This window comes from Pavona decussata, unplaced genomic scaffold (genome assembly GCF_977016875.1).
Source record: "Pavona decussata unplaced genomic scaffold, jaPavDecu1.1 SCAFFOLD_2, whole genome shotgun sequence".
Classification (NCBI taxonomy): domain Eukaryota; kingdom Metazoa; phylum Cnidaria; class Anthozoa; order Scleractinia; family Agariciidae; genus Pavona; species Pavona decussata.
This window is the reverse complement of record NW_028145426.1, coordinates 2,961,930-2,980,000: the sequence shown is the minus strand read 5'-3', so window position 1 is coordinate 2,980,000 and position 18,071 is coordinate 2,961,930. Positions and strand designations below refer to the sequence as shown.

The 18,071-nt window shown below is 39.7% G+C and overlaps 1 protein-coding gene across 11 annotated transcripts in view; it reads left to right on the top strand.

The window, feature by feature from the left end:
* The window catches only part of LOC146490039 (uncharacterized), a 105,473-nt gene that overhangs the window by 23,092 nt on the left and 64,310 nt on the right, over nt 1-18,071 (top strand). For all 11 annotated transcript variants that reach the window (XM_085123978.1, XM_085123773.1, XM_085123700.1 and 8 more), the window contains exons 16-20: nt 982-1,123; nt 3,144-3,469; nt 4,843-4,984; nt 5,408-5,733; nt 17,695-17,836. In XM_085123978.1, the coding sequence (XP_084980104.1) occupies nt 982-1,123; nt 3,144-3,469; nt 4,843-4,984; nt 5,408-5,733; nt 17,695-17,836 (1,078 nt within the window). The remainder of the gene's footprint in view (nt 1-981; nt 1,124-3,143; nt 3,470-4,842; nt 4,985-5,407; nt 5,734-17,694; nt 17,837-18,071) is intronic.

Below are 18,071 nucleotides of genomic sequence, written 5' to 3'. Positions count from 1 at the left end.
ACATATTTGAATGGAATATAGGTGTTGTTTACCAACTGTAAACATTGAGATGTGTAAATACTGTCCGAGGTCTTTTGTTATTTTGCTTTACCGTCCAACTTTTATTTCCACTTTAAATGCAATTTTCAGTTAAGCCAATTTGGACTATATTTTAAAATGCCCTATTTATGTAAGGAGTCGATATACATCCGTTTCATTACATGTGCTCCGATACGTCGAATTCGATCCATTTTTCATCAAAGAACGAAGGGTAATTACAAATCGTTAGCAGCAGACAAATTATAGGTCGTCGGTAGCAGTTGTGTTTAGGGTAACGCTTTTCAGCATTTCAAGTTATTCTTTATCAACCAGGCTAACATTTTCGACTGGCCAAAAAAAAGAAAAGATTTTTTGTGATGCAGCAAACAAGTGCTATTAATTGATCTGCAATTTTATTTGCAGAACATTTTGCCTCAGAATTTTTCACAGGTATTAATATCACAAAGTAGGCTAATAAGTAAAATTGAACCTCGTGCAATAACCTGAGGAAATTGGTTCTTGATTTGATAGCTGTGACGATCAACAATAACAACAACGATAACAACAGAAACAACACTTTATCATAACGATTACAACAGAGAGGACCCGCAAATATCAATCACTGGTGTAAGCTGGTCAGTCGTGAGATGAGTCACTAATAAATAAATAAATAAATAAATAAACGGAGCTACCGCCCAGATGCAAAACTCTCAACTGGGTAATACGATGAAACTGAACAGGTATTAGCGTGATTCCTTAAACATTGCCTTCAATAGCAATGCATGTGTTTCCCTAATATACATCCCTTAAGATACTTTACCAGTAACCAGTTTTGCTTTTTGTGATCAGGATTAGCAGGCTTTCGTAAAACTGTCGATTATTTCATGCTCATTATGCCAGTCTTTCTAGTAAATTTCATCTCTCTTTTCCGATCGCTAACAATGTGCCGTCTCAATGCTTCAGGAATTTTCTGCAAACATGGATCGAGATACCATCATTTCTCATGAACTTAACCCACCAATCTGGGGACGTTACATCCGCTTTATCCCAATAAATTGGAATAACCACATATCGATGAGGGTGGAGGTTTATGGCTGTAAGCAAGGTAATATATTATTCTCTGTCTCCATTAACACCTACCATAATTACTGTATATATTCGTCTACATGACTTCTTTCGCATTTTTTATTCAGGCTCATCAACAGAGTTGATAACTGTAATTTAGCCACTATGAAAAGATTCGAGTGCTTACGTTTCGAGTGTTAGCCCTTAGTTAGAGTTACGATGGCCAAATTACCGTAAGTTATCAACTCTGTTGATACAACCAAACATTCGTTTCCACTCCCTCACTGACCAGGCCCGTAGCAGGGGGAGGGGCAGGGGGGGCTTGAGCCCCCCCAGAAATTTGGAAAGTTACAAAACAGTTTGCCAAAAAATAAATAATTAAACCAAATTAATGTGCAGCAATCAGTCTTAAACTCTGACGCTGCAAATGCCTTTTCACAGCCCTTTAAAAATGTGTTTACTACCTTTCAGTTTCCTTCGCTAACAGTTTGTTTTTATATACAACAACAACAACAACAAAGGTACTCCTACCTTGTGAATCGGAAATAAGAACAAAAATGGATCGAAATCAACCAATCTTAAGCCCTAAAAGCTGTTGAAATAAACCAATTTTTGTCAAAGGCGTCCGCTCATTTATAGCAATGCAAATGTCTTTAGACCTCCTTAGTGTATAACAATTTAGTGTTTGCGCGTTGTCGAAAGACACACAAATATGTCCTCTCAAGAGCCAGAGAAAAATTCTCCCACAGTCGGATTCTTACTGCCTGATTAAAGCCAAATTTTAAAAGAGAAAGAAACATTTGTCGTCGTTTGTTTACGTCCTCGTTCAAACGTGAAATTAGGAAACTTCACATGGTAGTCCACGTAAAAGAAACGGCAAAAGAAGATGTACCAAAAAGTGTGATGCAGGTGCAAAGTTATTGTTTTACTTACTAAATCTACATTTTTTCTTTTTTTTTTTTATGTTCTCGTTGCATCTTAAACTCCCTAATCAGTCTGGTTTTTGGGGGGGTGACGGGGGGGGGGGGGAGAGGGGGTAGTTTTGTTTAACCATTTTGCTGAGCCCCCTCAGTTGTTTTAGCCTTGCTACGGGCCTGCTGACGCAATACCGCAGTTCTTTTTTAGAAACTACCCCCTTATCAATTTGTTATATTAAGGTCGTTACAACGTTTCTCTCTAGCATATTCTCTAGAAAACGTATCCTTAACGCCATCGCTTAGAATACTAAGGCACTCACATCTTCAGCACCGTTAATGTTACCAAACGAAACAAGACAAGGGAAATTGGATCTCGATACAGAGTAACGTAGACTCGGAAGATACTACCTTTTATTATTCCACTATTATGTCATTTCACCAAATAAGGTCAAGAGAACGCGCAAAATATGAGACCGTAATACACTGTAATGTCCCAGTTTGACCGGTTTACAACAGAGCGAATACGGACGGAAAAGGCAGAAAAACGGAGCAACAATGGCCGGACTGGACGAAGAATAGTTTTTGAAACGATGCAAGCTCGAAAACAAGTTTTTAGCATGTCAATCACTTGTCATTTATGTTTTCATTTTATCCAATCAAATTAAAGACATTTAACTGGCTTTCTGTGTTGTTTACGTTATCCGTACGCGCCATATACCGATGGACAGTTAATGCCGGGTTTATTTCAAAACTGTTATCAAAACAGAGAAGCCAAAATAACAAAATCTTTTTGTAGTGGAATAATAAATCTCTTATCAGATGGTTTTACATATAATACACGCGGACATTTTACTCATTACTCGTATTTTTCCTCGCCCCTTCGGGGCTCGGAAAAATACTACGCAACTCGCAAAATACCCGCGCGTATTATATGTAAAACCATCGAATAAAATTTATTTATGTAATACATAAACGGGAAATTTCATTGATTTTAGTTAGTTTGGGCATTGTTCTATTTTACATACGTACGAAAACCATGATTTCAATTACTCTGGAGAAAGTACACGATTATTACGAAAAGTTCAAAACAGTCCAGTTATTACACCGACGCTCTCTCTGAGTTGATTCTGTAATATCCCACAGACTGCAAAAAAGCCCTTGGCATGCAGAGCGGTGCGATCTTAGACGGACAAATTAGTGCCTCTTCGGAATATAATTCAAACCATGGCGCACTCCAAGGCAGACTGCATTACAGACCAAACTCCGGAAGAACTGGTGCGTGGTCTGCTAAAACAAATGATGTCAATCAGTGGCTCCAGATTGATCTGGGGGTGCACTCTAAAGTGACAAGTGTAGCGTCACAAGGACGATACGCCGTTAACCAGTGGGTCACTAAATACAAGCTGCAGTTTGGTTACAATGATCAGACCTTACACTACTACCGAGGACAAGGAGAAAATGCTGACAAGGTAAGATGACTCCTTTAGATTGGCACTTTTTATGGCCTCTCATTTGTATTCATTTTGTCTCTAATGCAATCGTTTTAGTAAACATTAACGAATTTCCACTATGCACTTATTCTAGTGTCAACACAGAGTAAGGTCCTGTTTAGGCTAGGTGCCCATGCCAGGGCAATGTGGCTGGGCACTAAAAAGGACGTTGTTCAGACTCCTTGCTCAAGGAACAATTGTGTTCTCCTTTGTCAATTAAGTTTCGCGTTCAGGGCCGCCCCAAATTTCGAGTGCAATATTCATCAATATTCACTGAATCGAAATATCTCTGCAGAATCTTTTCCCTTTCTTCCAGAAATCTTCTTTGTGAAATATTGCATTGAAGAAACTACACGTTTTGTGGCCGCGGTAAAATAATTTTCAGTGGGAAATAAATTCATTGAACACGACAGCGCTGCACGCCCGTTGTACGTTTCGTCGTGTCAGAAATAGATTTAAACCGCAAACTAGCCTGTGGAAGTACGAAAACACCATGCTCATCAAAATAGCTGCTAAGTTTAGAAATCTTTTTATCTCCTCATTTGATGCTACAATACGAGTAAAAAGAGCTTTCCACCCAGCCCTAGTCTCGCGAGGTTTTGCAAGTCACGTGTTTCTAGCTGTTACTAAAGACTGTTTGTTAGCCAAGGGCTAATACGATATTTGTCACTATAGTGCTTGCCAATGGAAGATGACCGATTCTAGGGTTAACCGCGCACTGGTGTAAGTGCGTGAGTGTATATCCTCCAGCGCGAGGTTGAGCACGGGGTTTCGGTCATCTTCCATTGGCAAGCACCCTGATAGTGAGAAGCAATGTATATTTCCTAAAGACCTGGACAAACAGTTTTAGTTTTCTTCCTTAAGAAGTGTAACAATTAGTTTAATCGTTCGTTGCACAAAATGTTGCTAAGTAGGGAATTGACACAATTTCTGAATGTCTGATTGGCCACTCAATTCGAGCCAAACTATTTATTTCTGACAGTTTAATTTACTTAAATTGAACTCGCCTCCGAAACGTCGTTCAGTTTATCGCGGGCAATACATTCCTTTCTTTTTTATATAGGAACCTTTTTTATTAGAATGTTGAGGCTGAGATTATCTTAGTTTTAAGAACACACTAAGAACATTATCCAGGTTGAGGGTACTGAAGTCAAGTCGAACATTTTTATTGTGTTGCAAGCACACAGATCGTTAGTTATATTTTTTCAATCACTTTTGTTAGTCATGATCAGGATTAGGAAGCTTTCGTAAAATTCGACCGTTAATTAATGCTCATAATACTATTCTTTTCTAGTATGCCATTTCTCCTCTCTTTTTTCGATTGCTAACAGTTTGCCGTCTCTCTGCTTTAGGAATTTGCTGCAAACACAGATCAGAGCACCGTCGTTTCTCATGAACTAGACCCACCAATCTGGGCACGTTACATCCGTTTTCGCCCGACCGGTTATCGTAGCCACATTTCGATGAGGGTGGAGGTTTATGGCTGTAAGGAAGGTAGTATATCATTATCTGTTGCCATTAACGAGTACAGTCATTGTCACTTGTTTACATGAATTGTTTCGCAACTTATATTGAGATAACTGGCAACACTTCTCTCCAAAATATTGTTTAGAAAACGCATTCATAAACCATAAACCAGACTAATAAGACACTTGCAAGTTCAGCACAAAAGAAAAAAGGAGAGGGAAAATTGGATCTTGAGACCGAGTAACTTTAACTCGGAATGTACTACCTTTTTCGTGATATATAAACAGCACGCTACATTGATGCTAGTTACTTAGGGTATCTTTTAAATTTACCCACGTATGAAGATCAGGACTTCAAAAACTCTGAAGAAATCCATTTTGCTGAAAAGCTCAAATAGGCCTAGTTATTATACTGACTCTGTCTTTGTGATGAATTCGTAATATCCATCAGAGTGCCAAAGTGCCCTTGGCATGCAAAGCGGTGCGATCTCAGACGGACAAATTAGTGCCTCTTCGGAATATAATTCAAACCATGCCGCACTCCAAGGCAGACTGTATTACAGACCAAACTCCGGAAGAACTGGTGCGTGGTCTTCTAGAACAAATAATGCCAATCAGTGGCTCCAGATTGATCTGGGAGTGCACTCTAGAGTGACACGTGTAGCGTCACAAGGACGATACGCCGTTAACCAGTGGGTCACCAAATACAAACTGCAGTATGGTGACGATGGTCAGATCTTCCTATACTACAGGGGAGAAGGCGAAACTGCTGACAAGGTAAGATAAATGCTTTACATTGGCACTTTTGATGGCCTATAATTTGCATTTATTTTGTCTTTAATGTTAACGTTTTATTAAACATTCATGAATTTTCACTAGCACTTATTTTAGTGTGCACATTAAGGTAAATTTAAAAATGGCTTAAACTGTGCAATTAGATTTTTTAGAACGCAGTTTAAAGGTTCTTGAAGATCAAATGTCGATTACTTTTAGTTTGGTGACCACATTTCAAACTTACGCATACACTACAAGTTATCTCGAGTCTAACCAGTTTCTTCAAATGAAGCTTCTTTTATGTACAACTCCTATCAAGAAATGGTATGCTGTAGCCTATTGAAGAAAATGCTGTGAATGGTTACGAGGGTTTCAAACAGTAACAATTATAGAAAAGAAAGTCATACACCTATTGACATGCAATTAGCAAAAGCCAATCTTAGGTGGAAAACTTGTTCTTAAGGCAATTTGCAGAACTCAGAAACGAAGATAAAAGAATAAAAAGAAGACATTAATTTTTAAATCGAGCTGAAGATAAACTGAATGATGGGAAATTATTGTTCTCTTAAAACTTAATATCATTAATTACTTATTTATCAGCTTATATTTATAGTTAACAGCGCCCGTCTGTAACAATCGGACAAATTCTAAATTTCGCAGCAAGGGTTGAAAATTCGATTTCTTTCATATTTTAATGCCAGATAGGCTAGGATATCACTAAAATCACTGTATAGTTTTTCCTGTGAATTATCCTTTTATTTCAAAGAAAAATGCAAATAACGAAAATCCGTTAAAATTGTCATTTGAGGCGCTAAATTATTACACGGGTTTGAGAGCCTCGCGTGCGAAAAAAAATCATTCTACCGCTTTTAAAACACTCAAATCTTGTTTTAAAATCTTCAAATATCTGTTGGAATGATTTTGGGAAATACTGCGTCGTTCTGTGTATGCGAAATGATTTAATTTCGAAGGCATACAATTCACTGCAGTAAAAGTACTTCGTGAATAATTTTCACCATGTGCGAAACCTTCCAATCGAATAAGCTTCTGGTGGTTGAATGTTAGAAGGATGGTCTATAGATTCCTGCGAAGATTTTTTTGGGTAAATGATTAAGAGCGACGCGAGAGCTTTTCAAAGTTCGTAAAAAATGCAAATATTTGACCCTCCGCGGTAAACTTTGAAGTTGCAGTTTAGTCTGCCTTGTCCCATATCAGGTTAAAATAAGCACATAGAAAAACATTGCGAAATGTTCTAACCTTATAAAATGCTGTCAAAGACAGGTCCAAAGGCCATTTTAGCACGATTCTCTTGTCGATCGTCGCATAAGTTTGAGCCGGCTGTTTGTATTGAACGTCCGATGTACACCACGCAATCTGGTCGAATACAAATCTTTGATCAGCTTTCGGCGCATCTCATCAAGACTGCATCTTCTTCGACGGCTAAGTCATTTGTGAAGTATTGTTTGGTTTTACAGTGCAAGAAAATATTACATCTGATAGCTCGTGCTGGAAGACCTAGAATGACAAAAAATGTCGGCGCTTTCAGTCTATCAGCCGTTTGTTCGTCACGCAATAATATGACATTTTAGGGAAGTGAAGGAGGGTGAAAATGCGAAATGCTTGATAACTGAACATGGACTTACTCAAGGCAACAATAACAACAACAATTAAGATAGTGATACCTTTAGTTATGTTCTTTATCCCTTGCTAAAATCCAGATAATTCATTTATTCGCGAATTCATTTTCGCCTGCGGGCTGGGTTTTTGGGAACGTTGCCGAGGAGGGTGGGGGAGGAAATAAGATTTTGCTAAACAGTATCAGAATCACTACACATTCTTTAGCTGTAGTTCTTCCCATCTTTAAATGCAATAGATCCTAGCTAGTATGAAACAAAAAATATCCCTCATTGCAGGCATCTGTTCGTCATACTATGCCAGGGCTAAAATGCTTGAAAGCTGCACTCCGTACTAGTCCTGGTACTAGTACATACTCTAGCTTTGAAACACAAGACTGCAAATAAAAGAAAATAAATAAATAAATAAAAAAACAATTTTATTTAAGGAATTTCGTCTTTCCTTACTTGCTTCATCTTTGGTAAGCCACAATATGAATTTATCACTGGCTGCAGGCTAGCACTATTCTTAGATTTAACAGCTTTTTGGGTCTTTACTTCTCTTACTCTCACGGCGCTTCACTCATGCTAGTCCGTTCATCAAAACTTAAAAAAAATTACGTCAACTAAACAGCTCTTGCGCAAGACTATAATAGCTTGTCAGTGGTAGGTTAAACAACTGATCGCTGCAGGTAAGTTTGCTGTCCTTGACGAGTAGATAGGGCTACCAACAGGTTATGGCGGTCTGTTGACGAAACTACAGGGAGGAGCAGAATCGGAGTCCTATTGACTAATGAATGCAGTCTGAAATGTGAAAGAGTGCTCTGTTTCCAACCTGATAGGCGAAACTTAGAGTCTAGTTAGTGCCGTACTACTTATGGACCGGGGAAGGAGTGGGGTGGGGAAGCGCGTGGGAAGAGATTGGTATAAAACCAGCCCGTAATAACGTATCTCCCTTCGAGCTAATGTTATACCTTCACTTCCCTTGTAATTCATAAACCAGTCGTTACGCCACATATTGGAAAATTTGATACGCTCTCCTCTCCTCCATTTCTCTAGTTTTGAAAACAAGTAAGCACCCCACCCTCTTTCCCCCTATCCCTGACAAAAAAAAATGTTCCGATACTTCAGTTGATAAACAGTAACCGGTTTTTATGTGGTGTTGGCGTGGGGTGGGGCTTCTCTATCAAACTTTGCCTATTGTTATGGTTTAAATTTTTTAAGACAATAAGCCTTTTGTTGTCTGTCCGTTGGGATTTTTCTGTACTGTTTCGCAAAGTTATAATCGGGTCAAATCGGATTCAGTCGACAACTTGTCGCTGATGACAATTTTTTCCCAACGGTAGCCTACTTGGGAAAACGAAAACAAACCTACCGGGGGTACGTCAACAGGTTTGACTAAGTTTTTGTCGTACCGCGCGCGCATGTTTCGGCCTAACTCAGCCAAACTGCACTTTACTTTTATTTTAGTCGTCAAGTAAGTATTATTTCTTTTAGCTCATATTTTAGCGAGCAAGCGGCGATGAGTAGCTGGAAGCGATAAGAACGGGACGGCTGCTACGTTTTATCTCACTTCCATATTCTTTATACGCCATGCCGACTTTGAAAATGACTTCTGTTTAAAATTCGTGCATGGCTTAAAAATTATTTAACCAGTTGCGCCTGGATCTACGAAAACGATAAACGAAATCATAACTGTTTTCGATCGGAAAGATGAGGAGTTTTTCTTTTGCACCTTTTCATGTTTAAATGATTTCGCATTTTCGCCAATTGTTCCATTGCTAAAAACAACTCAATAAAAAAAGAAAAGGAATGAAGAAATACAATGAAAGCACACCGCTTTATGTCGAGAGTGCGCGGAAAGGCGGGTTTACTTAAGCTATTGTTAGGCCTCGCTTTTTTGTTTTTTTGTTCTATTCAAGCAAATAAACATCGCTGTTGAAGGTAAAGCAATAGGTGCGATTTTCGCACCTTTTTTCGTTTCAGTGATTTTATTCTCCGGTTTGCCAAAAATTTTTAAGGAAAAATCTTTATCGTCGCATACATTGACTTCTTTCTCGACGATCTCTTCTGATTGCGTGAGGGAAATGGTTCTTGTCAAGTGACAATAGCGGAATGATTGTTGTCAAGTGCACGCGTCTCTGTAACCATTTGCCATTAGCATAGCTAGTACTCAATGACCATTTATGACAACAAGAAAACAATGGAGTCAACTTAGCGCGAATTTCAAAGAAGCTTGATTAGTTAGTTAGTTAGTTCTCTCCGCGCCATGAGGCGCATAAGGCTGCAACTTTCGTTTTCCAACCAGTCCTGTCTTTTGCTGCAGTCCTGGCTTCAGCCCAGCTGGTCCACCTTTCTTGTCTGCTCACCCATTGACGTCATGGTGTGTCCGGTTGTGCCTCCGTCCACGGCCACAGCTTCGCCATTGCTAATTAGTACTTGAGAAATTGCAGTTTCGGTAATCTTCTGTTTTTTTCCAGGGGCAAGTGATTGGCCTACCGCCCAACCCCCATGACCTGGAGGGCCGGTGGTTTTCTGTCAGGGTTTTCCTTCCCTTAGGGGTATTATGGCTCCCCAGTTGGTGCTGCTTTAGTCTGGACCCTCACCGCGCAGACCAATCCGGCATGGTTAGACCTGCCAGGAGCACAAGGCTCCCGCCGGCATAGCCCTGGGGGTCGTAAGGTCACACAAGCTTCCCCGCCACGACAAGGCACACCACCAGGGGGAAGTACTCAATGACCATTTATGACAACAAGAAAACAATGGAGTCAACTTAGCGCGAATTTCAAAGAAGCTTGATTGCGCTAAAAAAATGTTGTAGGTCAGTAACTTTTCTCTACTGATAGGCAATTCGCAAAACAAGCTGAAGAAAGGTCATCATTGGAATTTCATTCATGTTGCCCACAAGACCTGACAAACGGCGGCACGCACTTCTACACATATTAGGCGTCGTCCACACGTATCCGGAAATTTGTGAAAACGCAATTTTTTTTTTACGAATACGGCTTGCGTCCACACGTATCCAGCGTATTTTCCGGCCGTATCCGGAAATTTTTGAAAACGCTCTCCAGAGTGGAAATTTTTTTATCCGATACGAATACGTATACGTGTGGACGGTCGTATCCGGAAATTTTTGAATACGCTTTCGTCATTCTCTTGGATCCAGTCTTCACGGCGAGCATTATAAACAAACATGACGTACAGCAAGCCGGGTTGTAGCTTCTTTGTTAGTTGCTCTGATTTCTAGTTTGATATCATGCGTTCAGATAAATGCAGCTGTGATAAAGTCACACAACCAATACATTAGAGATCGACAGGATGTTTTGAGATTGTTATTCTGGATGCGACCAGGAAGGACAAGCGCATAGTGGGACAATTTTATAAGTGGCACAACGATCGAAGAAGAATGGAGAGAGAATTTTAGAACTGGGAACTAGAGCAAATCAGAAAATTTCCGGCTACAATCCGATACGTGTGGACGGCTGAAAACGATTCGAATATGCTGCGTGTGGACGCGAAAATTTTCGCATCCGCAAAAAAATGTTTGCGGGAAAAAAAATTTCCGGATACGTGTGGACATGGCCTTAGTGGAAAGTACAGTTTTTGTCAATTAATGGTTTGTTGACGATTAAGAGACAAAGACGAGAAAACAATGCAGAACGGCCATGAAAGCATTCAAGTTATACATACACTGGTGAAACTACGGCACTGAAAGTGGTTCGTAACTAAATTTCTCAAGAATCCTGTTACATTTATTGAGATTGACATATGTAATCTGTAATTTATATGTTTGCAAAGAGATCCTTTCAGCTTAAAATCGAATTGGGGGAGTAACAGCGATAATAGCGCAACAATTGTGTTTTTAAACAACACGAAAGACGCTTTTGTTCTCTCATACTTTTAATGACAATTTAATTCTCCTAACAGTTTACTGATATTTCGAACATAATTGATAGTGGCGTAACTATATACGGTAGTTCTTCGCTGCAGGTAGGCTACTTTCCTCTCAGCGGCTTTGGCTTTAAAAGCACCTGGCCTATTGCCGATCATTAAACTAACCAGAAAAAAATCCTTATTACTTCTCATAAATTTTCAGTTTCTTATCCGATGACTGGGTCTTGCTTGTAGTTGTTTTCCGCTTTTCCATTTGTACTTTAGAATACAAACCCTAGCTCATTTAGCGTGCTTCTGAACGTTCACATTCGCCGGTTTGCGCACAGAAGGGAAATACATTGAAACGTCGACAGGCCGCCCGTCATGTAACAAATTTTTCCTTCCGTACCCCGGTAAAATTGTCGTTGTTCTGAGCGACATTTCCCTTATCCCACCTCCGAGAAGGGTGATATTGTCAACATCTGGTCATCAACGAAGATTTTGAATCTCGCGGTCGCAAATTTGCTAAGCGTCGGTTCTTTCAAGCTTTTGTTCTAGAAACAAAAGAGCCTCAAAACTGCAAACAAGAAAAATGCCCATAAAAGGAAGTTAATCCAGTGCCATTGTCTACCAAAAATTAAACACGCGCGTTGCGTAACACGTAACACCATAATTTTCCTTCAGGTAGCATCCAGACACGGTGGCTTGTACCGCGTGGTGGTAGTGTTGTACCACCAACAAGGGCCTTAAAAGAACAACAACCCTCCATTTTCAGTGTAATAAACAGGACTTCAAACAAAATCACTTGTGCCCCCCTCTAAGCATACAAACGGCGCCAAGTATAAACTAGCGCGACCAGGGTTTGTTTACTTTGTAACTTTTTGGCGATTTTTTCTCATGCCGAATGGCCATAGCCACAGCCACAAATTCGTCTGAACTTTTTTAGCGATTTTATTATTAAATTTAGGAAGAAGTTCAAATTAAGTATTGATTAATTTAGACATCATAAATTTGATAGTATTTGAAAAGCAACACCCCTAAGGAAGTAACACGCAGATAAATGACCATCCGAAGCCAGAGGACACCCAGACTTACGGAAGAATGGAAAAAATGGATGATTCAATGTCACTTCACTAACTCAGGAAAACAAACGAAAGGCATTTATACGGGAAATGCGGTGTTGGTGGTCATCTGCGTGAAAACAAAAAGACCTTTCTCTTCATTTTTTGGTTTCCTACTAAGATCTATTGTATTAAAAAATTGAAAAAAAAAAAAACTAGGTAAAAGATATAGTGATCTTCATCAGTAGGTACTGATACTATTTTTGTAAATGTCATCTCCTCCGCTCCTATCAAGCCAGCCCGCGCGCGCAAGCGAATTCGCAAATAAATGAATTATCTGGATTTTGGCAAGAGAAAAGAACGTGACTAAGGGTATCACTATCTTAATTGTTGTTGTTGCCTTGGGTATACAGCATTTTCGCATTTTTACCTTCCTCCACCCCGCTAAAATGTCCATGACATTGTATTGCGTAACGAACAAACGGCTGCCTGCAATGCAAGATAGACTGTAAGCGCCGACATTTTTTGTCATTCTAGGCCTTCTAGCAGCGATCAGGCGTAATATTTTCGTGCACTGTAAACCAAGAAATACTTCACAAATGACTTAGCCCTCGAAGAAGATGCAGTCTTGATGAGATGCGCCGAAAGTTGATCAAAGATTTGTATTCGACCAGATTGCGTGGTGTACATCGGACGTTCAATACAAACAGCCGGCTCAAACTTATACGACGATCGACAAGAGAATCGTGCTAAAATGGCCTTTAGACCTGTCTTTTACAGCATTTTATAAGGTTAGAACATTTCGTAATGGTTTTCTGTGGGCTTATTTTAACCCAATATGGGTCAAGACATACACCTTATTCACAAATGTCCGCCAACCTGGGACGAGCGCTCGGCCAAACATGGAATCGAGGCGTTTTGGGAAAAACTTCCAGATCATTGTAGGAAACAAGTGAAACTATGTCTGTAGTCCTTTCGGAAACCGATATTCCTGGTTCCTCTTTAAATGGAAGAAAGCCATTGGAGCTGAAAAACGACGAGTTACGTTTTTGGCTTGAATGCCGTGATGATCCCGCCAAAGGTTTAGACACAAAAGCCCAACTCGTTAAGCGGTAAGTTTGTATTGTTCGATCGATGCATCCTTTTGACACAATAACCTTTGAAATTAATCTACTCTTTTGTTGTGTTTCTAAGCAGTAAGATAGTATTCTTAGATCGATGTTTACGTTTGACACAATCAACATGTAATACTCATTTGCGTTTCTGAATAGAGTTGAAGAATACATCAGTCAAGGAAAGGGCGGTATTGTTGTTGATCCTGATCCGAATTCACTGTACACAAAACGAAATCCAGTGTAAAACGAAATAGATTCATCTCCAGACAGATTATCTATGCAAAACATGCGTGACTTTAATTCTCCGTTCTCCTCGAGTTGACGCTTAATTTCTGCCTGGGCATTTCTCAATTGGGCTTCTGTATTTCCTTGTTTTTCTTTTAAAATTGATACTTCCTCATCTTACCGCGCAGTTTCCTCTTGAGCTTGTAACAACTGGAATCGTAATGACTCGCATGAATCTTGTGCTTCAGTATTTACGATTTCAGCTGTTTCGAGAAAAACTGTATCGTCCGCTTCGGATGTTATGTCGCTGCTTACCGTGAATGATTCTTCTGTGAATGATTATTCCAGTCGACGCTTTCTCTTTTTCGGTGAAAATCTTGCAGACGGTGGCGGTCTCTTTCGCGGTGAAGTGCGCCATGAAAATTTCGAAGGAAGTGCGGTGATGTTTACACTCATCTTCTTTCCTCCAAGGCCTTTTTTGATTTCGCTTTCACGAAAATGCAGTGAGCAAACTTTCGTAATTTCCGTCAGTTTGAATTTCGTTCCTAAGTCTCTTCGAATCTTCTGCAGCCATCGAGCTCGACGGTTTGGATCTTTCGGAAAATTGAAAAAGCCGACTCTCTTTCCGTTGGCGTCTACGGTTCCTCTCTGGTTGCAAAGAGGAACACAGCAATTAATATTTGAACTCGAACTCATCCCCAATGAAATTAGCAGTCAGGAAACTGTCGCATTATAGAAATCGCTTTTAGATGACCGATAATTTCAACGTAAGTTGGCCAGTTAATTGGCCAAAGTTTACACGAAAACAAATTTTTATCCTAAAACGCCTCGATTCCATGTTTGGCCGCGCGCTCGTCCCAGTTTGGCGGCCATTTGTGAATAAGGTGTATGTACACGGACTAAAATTACGTCTGACCCGCAACTTCAAAGTTTACCGCGGAGGGTCAAATATTTGCATTTTTTACGAACTTTGAAAAGCTCTAGCGTCGCTCTTAATCATTTGCCAAAAATTTCTTTTACAGGAATCTATAGATCATCCTTCTAACATTCAACCACCAGAAGCTTATTCGATTTGAAGTTTTCGCACATGGTGAAAATTAATTTTATTCACGAAGTACTTTTACTGCAGTGAATTGTATGCCTTCGAAATTAGATTATTTCGCATACACAGAACGACGCAATTTTTTCCCAAAATCATTCCAACAGATATTTAAGGATGGAAACAAGATTTAAGTGTTTTAAAAGCGGTAGAATGATTTGTTTTCGCACGCGAGGCTCTCAAACCCGTGTAAGGGTAGCACTAGTCTACAGAACTGCAGACAGCGGAACCGCAGAACCTGCGGAACCTAGAGAAATGACTATTTTTTTGCAACTTACATACCAGGTATAAGGTTAGAGTTGATTTCATTGCTGTGTATAGACCCGGATTTTTTTTTTTACATGATTCGACGGCATGATTCGACGGTCATGATTCGACCGAGAGGTTACCAAGCCCATCGTTGAACTCGCAAAATCATGAAGGTTCCTGCACGAAGACTTGAGGTGGTGGGTGATTTTTCACCAATATTTGTACGGGAGCTCGATAAGGAAACAGCCAATGTTCTTTTTACGAGTACCGCATTTGTTTCAAAAATCCGTAGATTGTATCGGCAACGTGGCGAGGTGAACCGAAAGAGAAGAAAGGACGGCAAAGAATCTTGTCTTGTAAGCTTGTGTTTGTTTTTCGTGTTTCGATTCTGCGCCTTGGTATTACATACAAAACGGCAAGTCTAACTCATTATTTTTCCTTTGTTTGAAGTCGATGAACAGCAACATTTGTCGTGGTATATCAGCCATAAAACGACAGTATGTTGCCCTCAAGAATTCATTTCTCTGTTTGGCAATCACCCTCAGCTGAAGTCCAGAAAAGCAAAACAATAAGCTTGGGACGTTTGGCAACCGGCCATTTCACATACCAGCATATACTAGAAGAGATGGAATTTTGAGGGAAATAATTTATGTATACTCTGGTGTAAATGCAAAATTTGTTCGACTCCAAACAAAGGAAAAATAATGAGTTAGACTTGCCTTTTTGTACGTAAAACCAAGGCGCAGAATCGATCGACACATTGTTGCAATGCTAAGCCGGGTCCCTGTAACAGCTTGAAACCAGTCTTGGTATTCATCTATATAGAGTTCCGTCTTGCTCCTTATCATCGCCTCTAAAACTTTGTTTTCTCTATCTGTTCCGATATCAGGCAAAGAAAAGTTTATGCTAGCATATATTGTTCAAGATATTGTTCAAGAAACCAAACATAAACAAAACAAACACGAGCTTACAAGACAAGATTCTTTGCCGTTCTTTTCTTTTCTTTCGGTTCACCTCGCCTCGTTGCCGATACAATCTACGGATTTTTGAAACAAATGCGGTACTCGAGCTCATAAGAAGAACATTGGCTGTTTCCTTTATCGAGCTCCCGTACAAATATTGGTGATAAATCACCCGCCACCTCAAGTCTTCGTGCAGAACCTTCATGATTTTGCGAGTTCATCGATGAGCTTGGTAACCTCTCGGTCGAATCATGACCGTCGAATCATGCTGTCGAATCATGTAAAAAAAATCCGGGTCTATACACAGCAATGAAATCAGCTCTAACCGTATACCTGGTATGTAAGTTGCAAAAAAAAAATAGTCATTTCTCTAGGTTCCGCAGGTTCCGCGGTTCCGCGGTCTGCAGTTCCGTAGATTAGTGCTACCCGATTTTAAAGGATTTTCGTTATTTGCATTTTTCTTTGAAATAAAAGGATATTTCACCGAAAAAACTATACAGTAATTTTAGTTATATCCTAGTGTATCTGACATTTAAATATGAAAGAAATCGAATTTTCTATCCTTGTCGCGATATGTTTGATTTTTACGGACAAGCGCTCTTAAGTGGTGAGTGGAAATTTCATCTCTGAAAAAGTAAACGTAAAGGTTTAAAAATGATCACTGACATTAATTGATCACTTCCCTGCGTGTGACGTGACGCGCAAATTATCCTCCTGTTCTTGTTGCAGAAGGCTTCCGCGTTAGGAGTGGTAGTGGGAATTGAAATACATCAGCGTAACGTATAGGCCTTGAAATTGGGATTGCTTCGATATTTTGGTAAATTATTTCAACTCCGACCAAGAAGTTGTCATAATTACCGTCAGGGAATTTGGCTCAAATTTCTTTATAAATGGAAACCTGTTACAGAGAGGCCTGATGCACCAATACAAGGTTTACATCAGCTGTCAATTTCTGACAAAACGTTCACTGACTGGAAGGGTTCAGTTCATCCGGCGTAGACCGGAAAGTTGACCCAAAAAGATTTTTCAGTTTGTTCCCAGTAAATACCCTTGACGGACTTACGATGGTGAAAACGATATTTACAGAACCTAAACCAACCTTTTTTTATAACGGGAGAATCACAATTAAAATTCACACAATACACTCCTTTGAGGGGTGAATGGTTTAATTAACCAACATACAGAAGCTTGCAAACCGTTAACAAAGTTCCCCTACAAAGAGGGAGGGATTGAACTGTTTATGATTGCCTCATGTCATCCGTCATTTTCCAGCTGTTGGCGGCGGGAGTTTAGGCCTGAATCCTTCGCAAGAAATGAAGTTTTGATTGGCTCCGGAAATCTTTGTGCCTTTTCTTTGGGTGGGCTCCGTCCAAATATTGAATAGCCTTCTTCAATAGTTTGTGTTGTCCTCTTGTAATCTGCAACTCAGCCAAATCTCTCGATTCTAACAAACGAAGTTTTTCCTCGCCGTCAAGATCCGATTTCTTGAGCTCATCCAGCGTCTCCTTTTTTGCGATCCATTCATCAAAATAAAATTTTTCTACTAAGCAGTCCACGCTAAACTGTTCACTATGCTCGTACAATCGCTGTGACCTGTACAAATGTACCCGTGCCTTAAAATAGCTTATCGCCCGAAGCTATACACGTCAATCAACAAGAGATAGGAAAATTGACAGACGTTATTAAACACGACTAGCGTAACCATTATTCTAATCTTCATATTATATTTACATTTTTAACAAATTGTCGTCCTTCTTATTTTTGTAGGAGTTTAATGGGAATTCAGACCAAAGCACTGTTATTTATCATCCATTATATCCAACAATAACAGCACGTTACATTCGATTTCGTCCAACCGCTTGGCAAGGCCATGTATCAATGAGGGTGGAGATTTATGGCTGCAAACTAGGTAAACACACCGTAAAGGTCTTTTCACGATGATATTTCTTATATAGAGAGGATCGCGTTAAAATGGTAACCTATCAATGGCTTTGTTCGACAAAAGAGCAGCAAAAGAAGTTTAAGTTAACGTTTGTTCGTTCTTGTTATTGTTATAGTACTTGAAATTTTGAATACCAGCTACTCATATAAGGACGTAAATTATATTACACCGGACTGTAAAAATGCAACAACCAAATTGATTA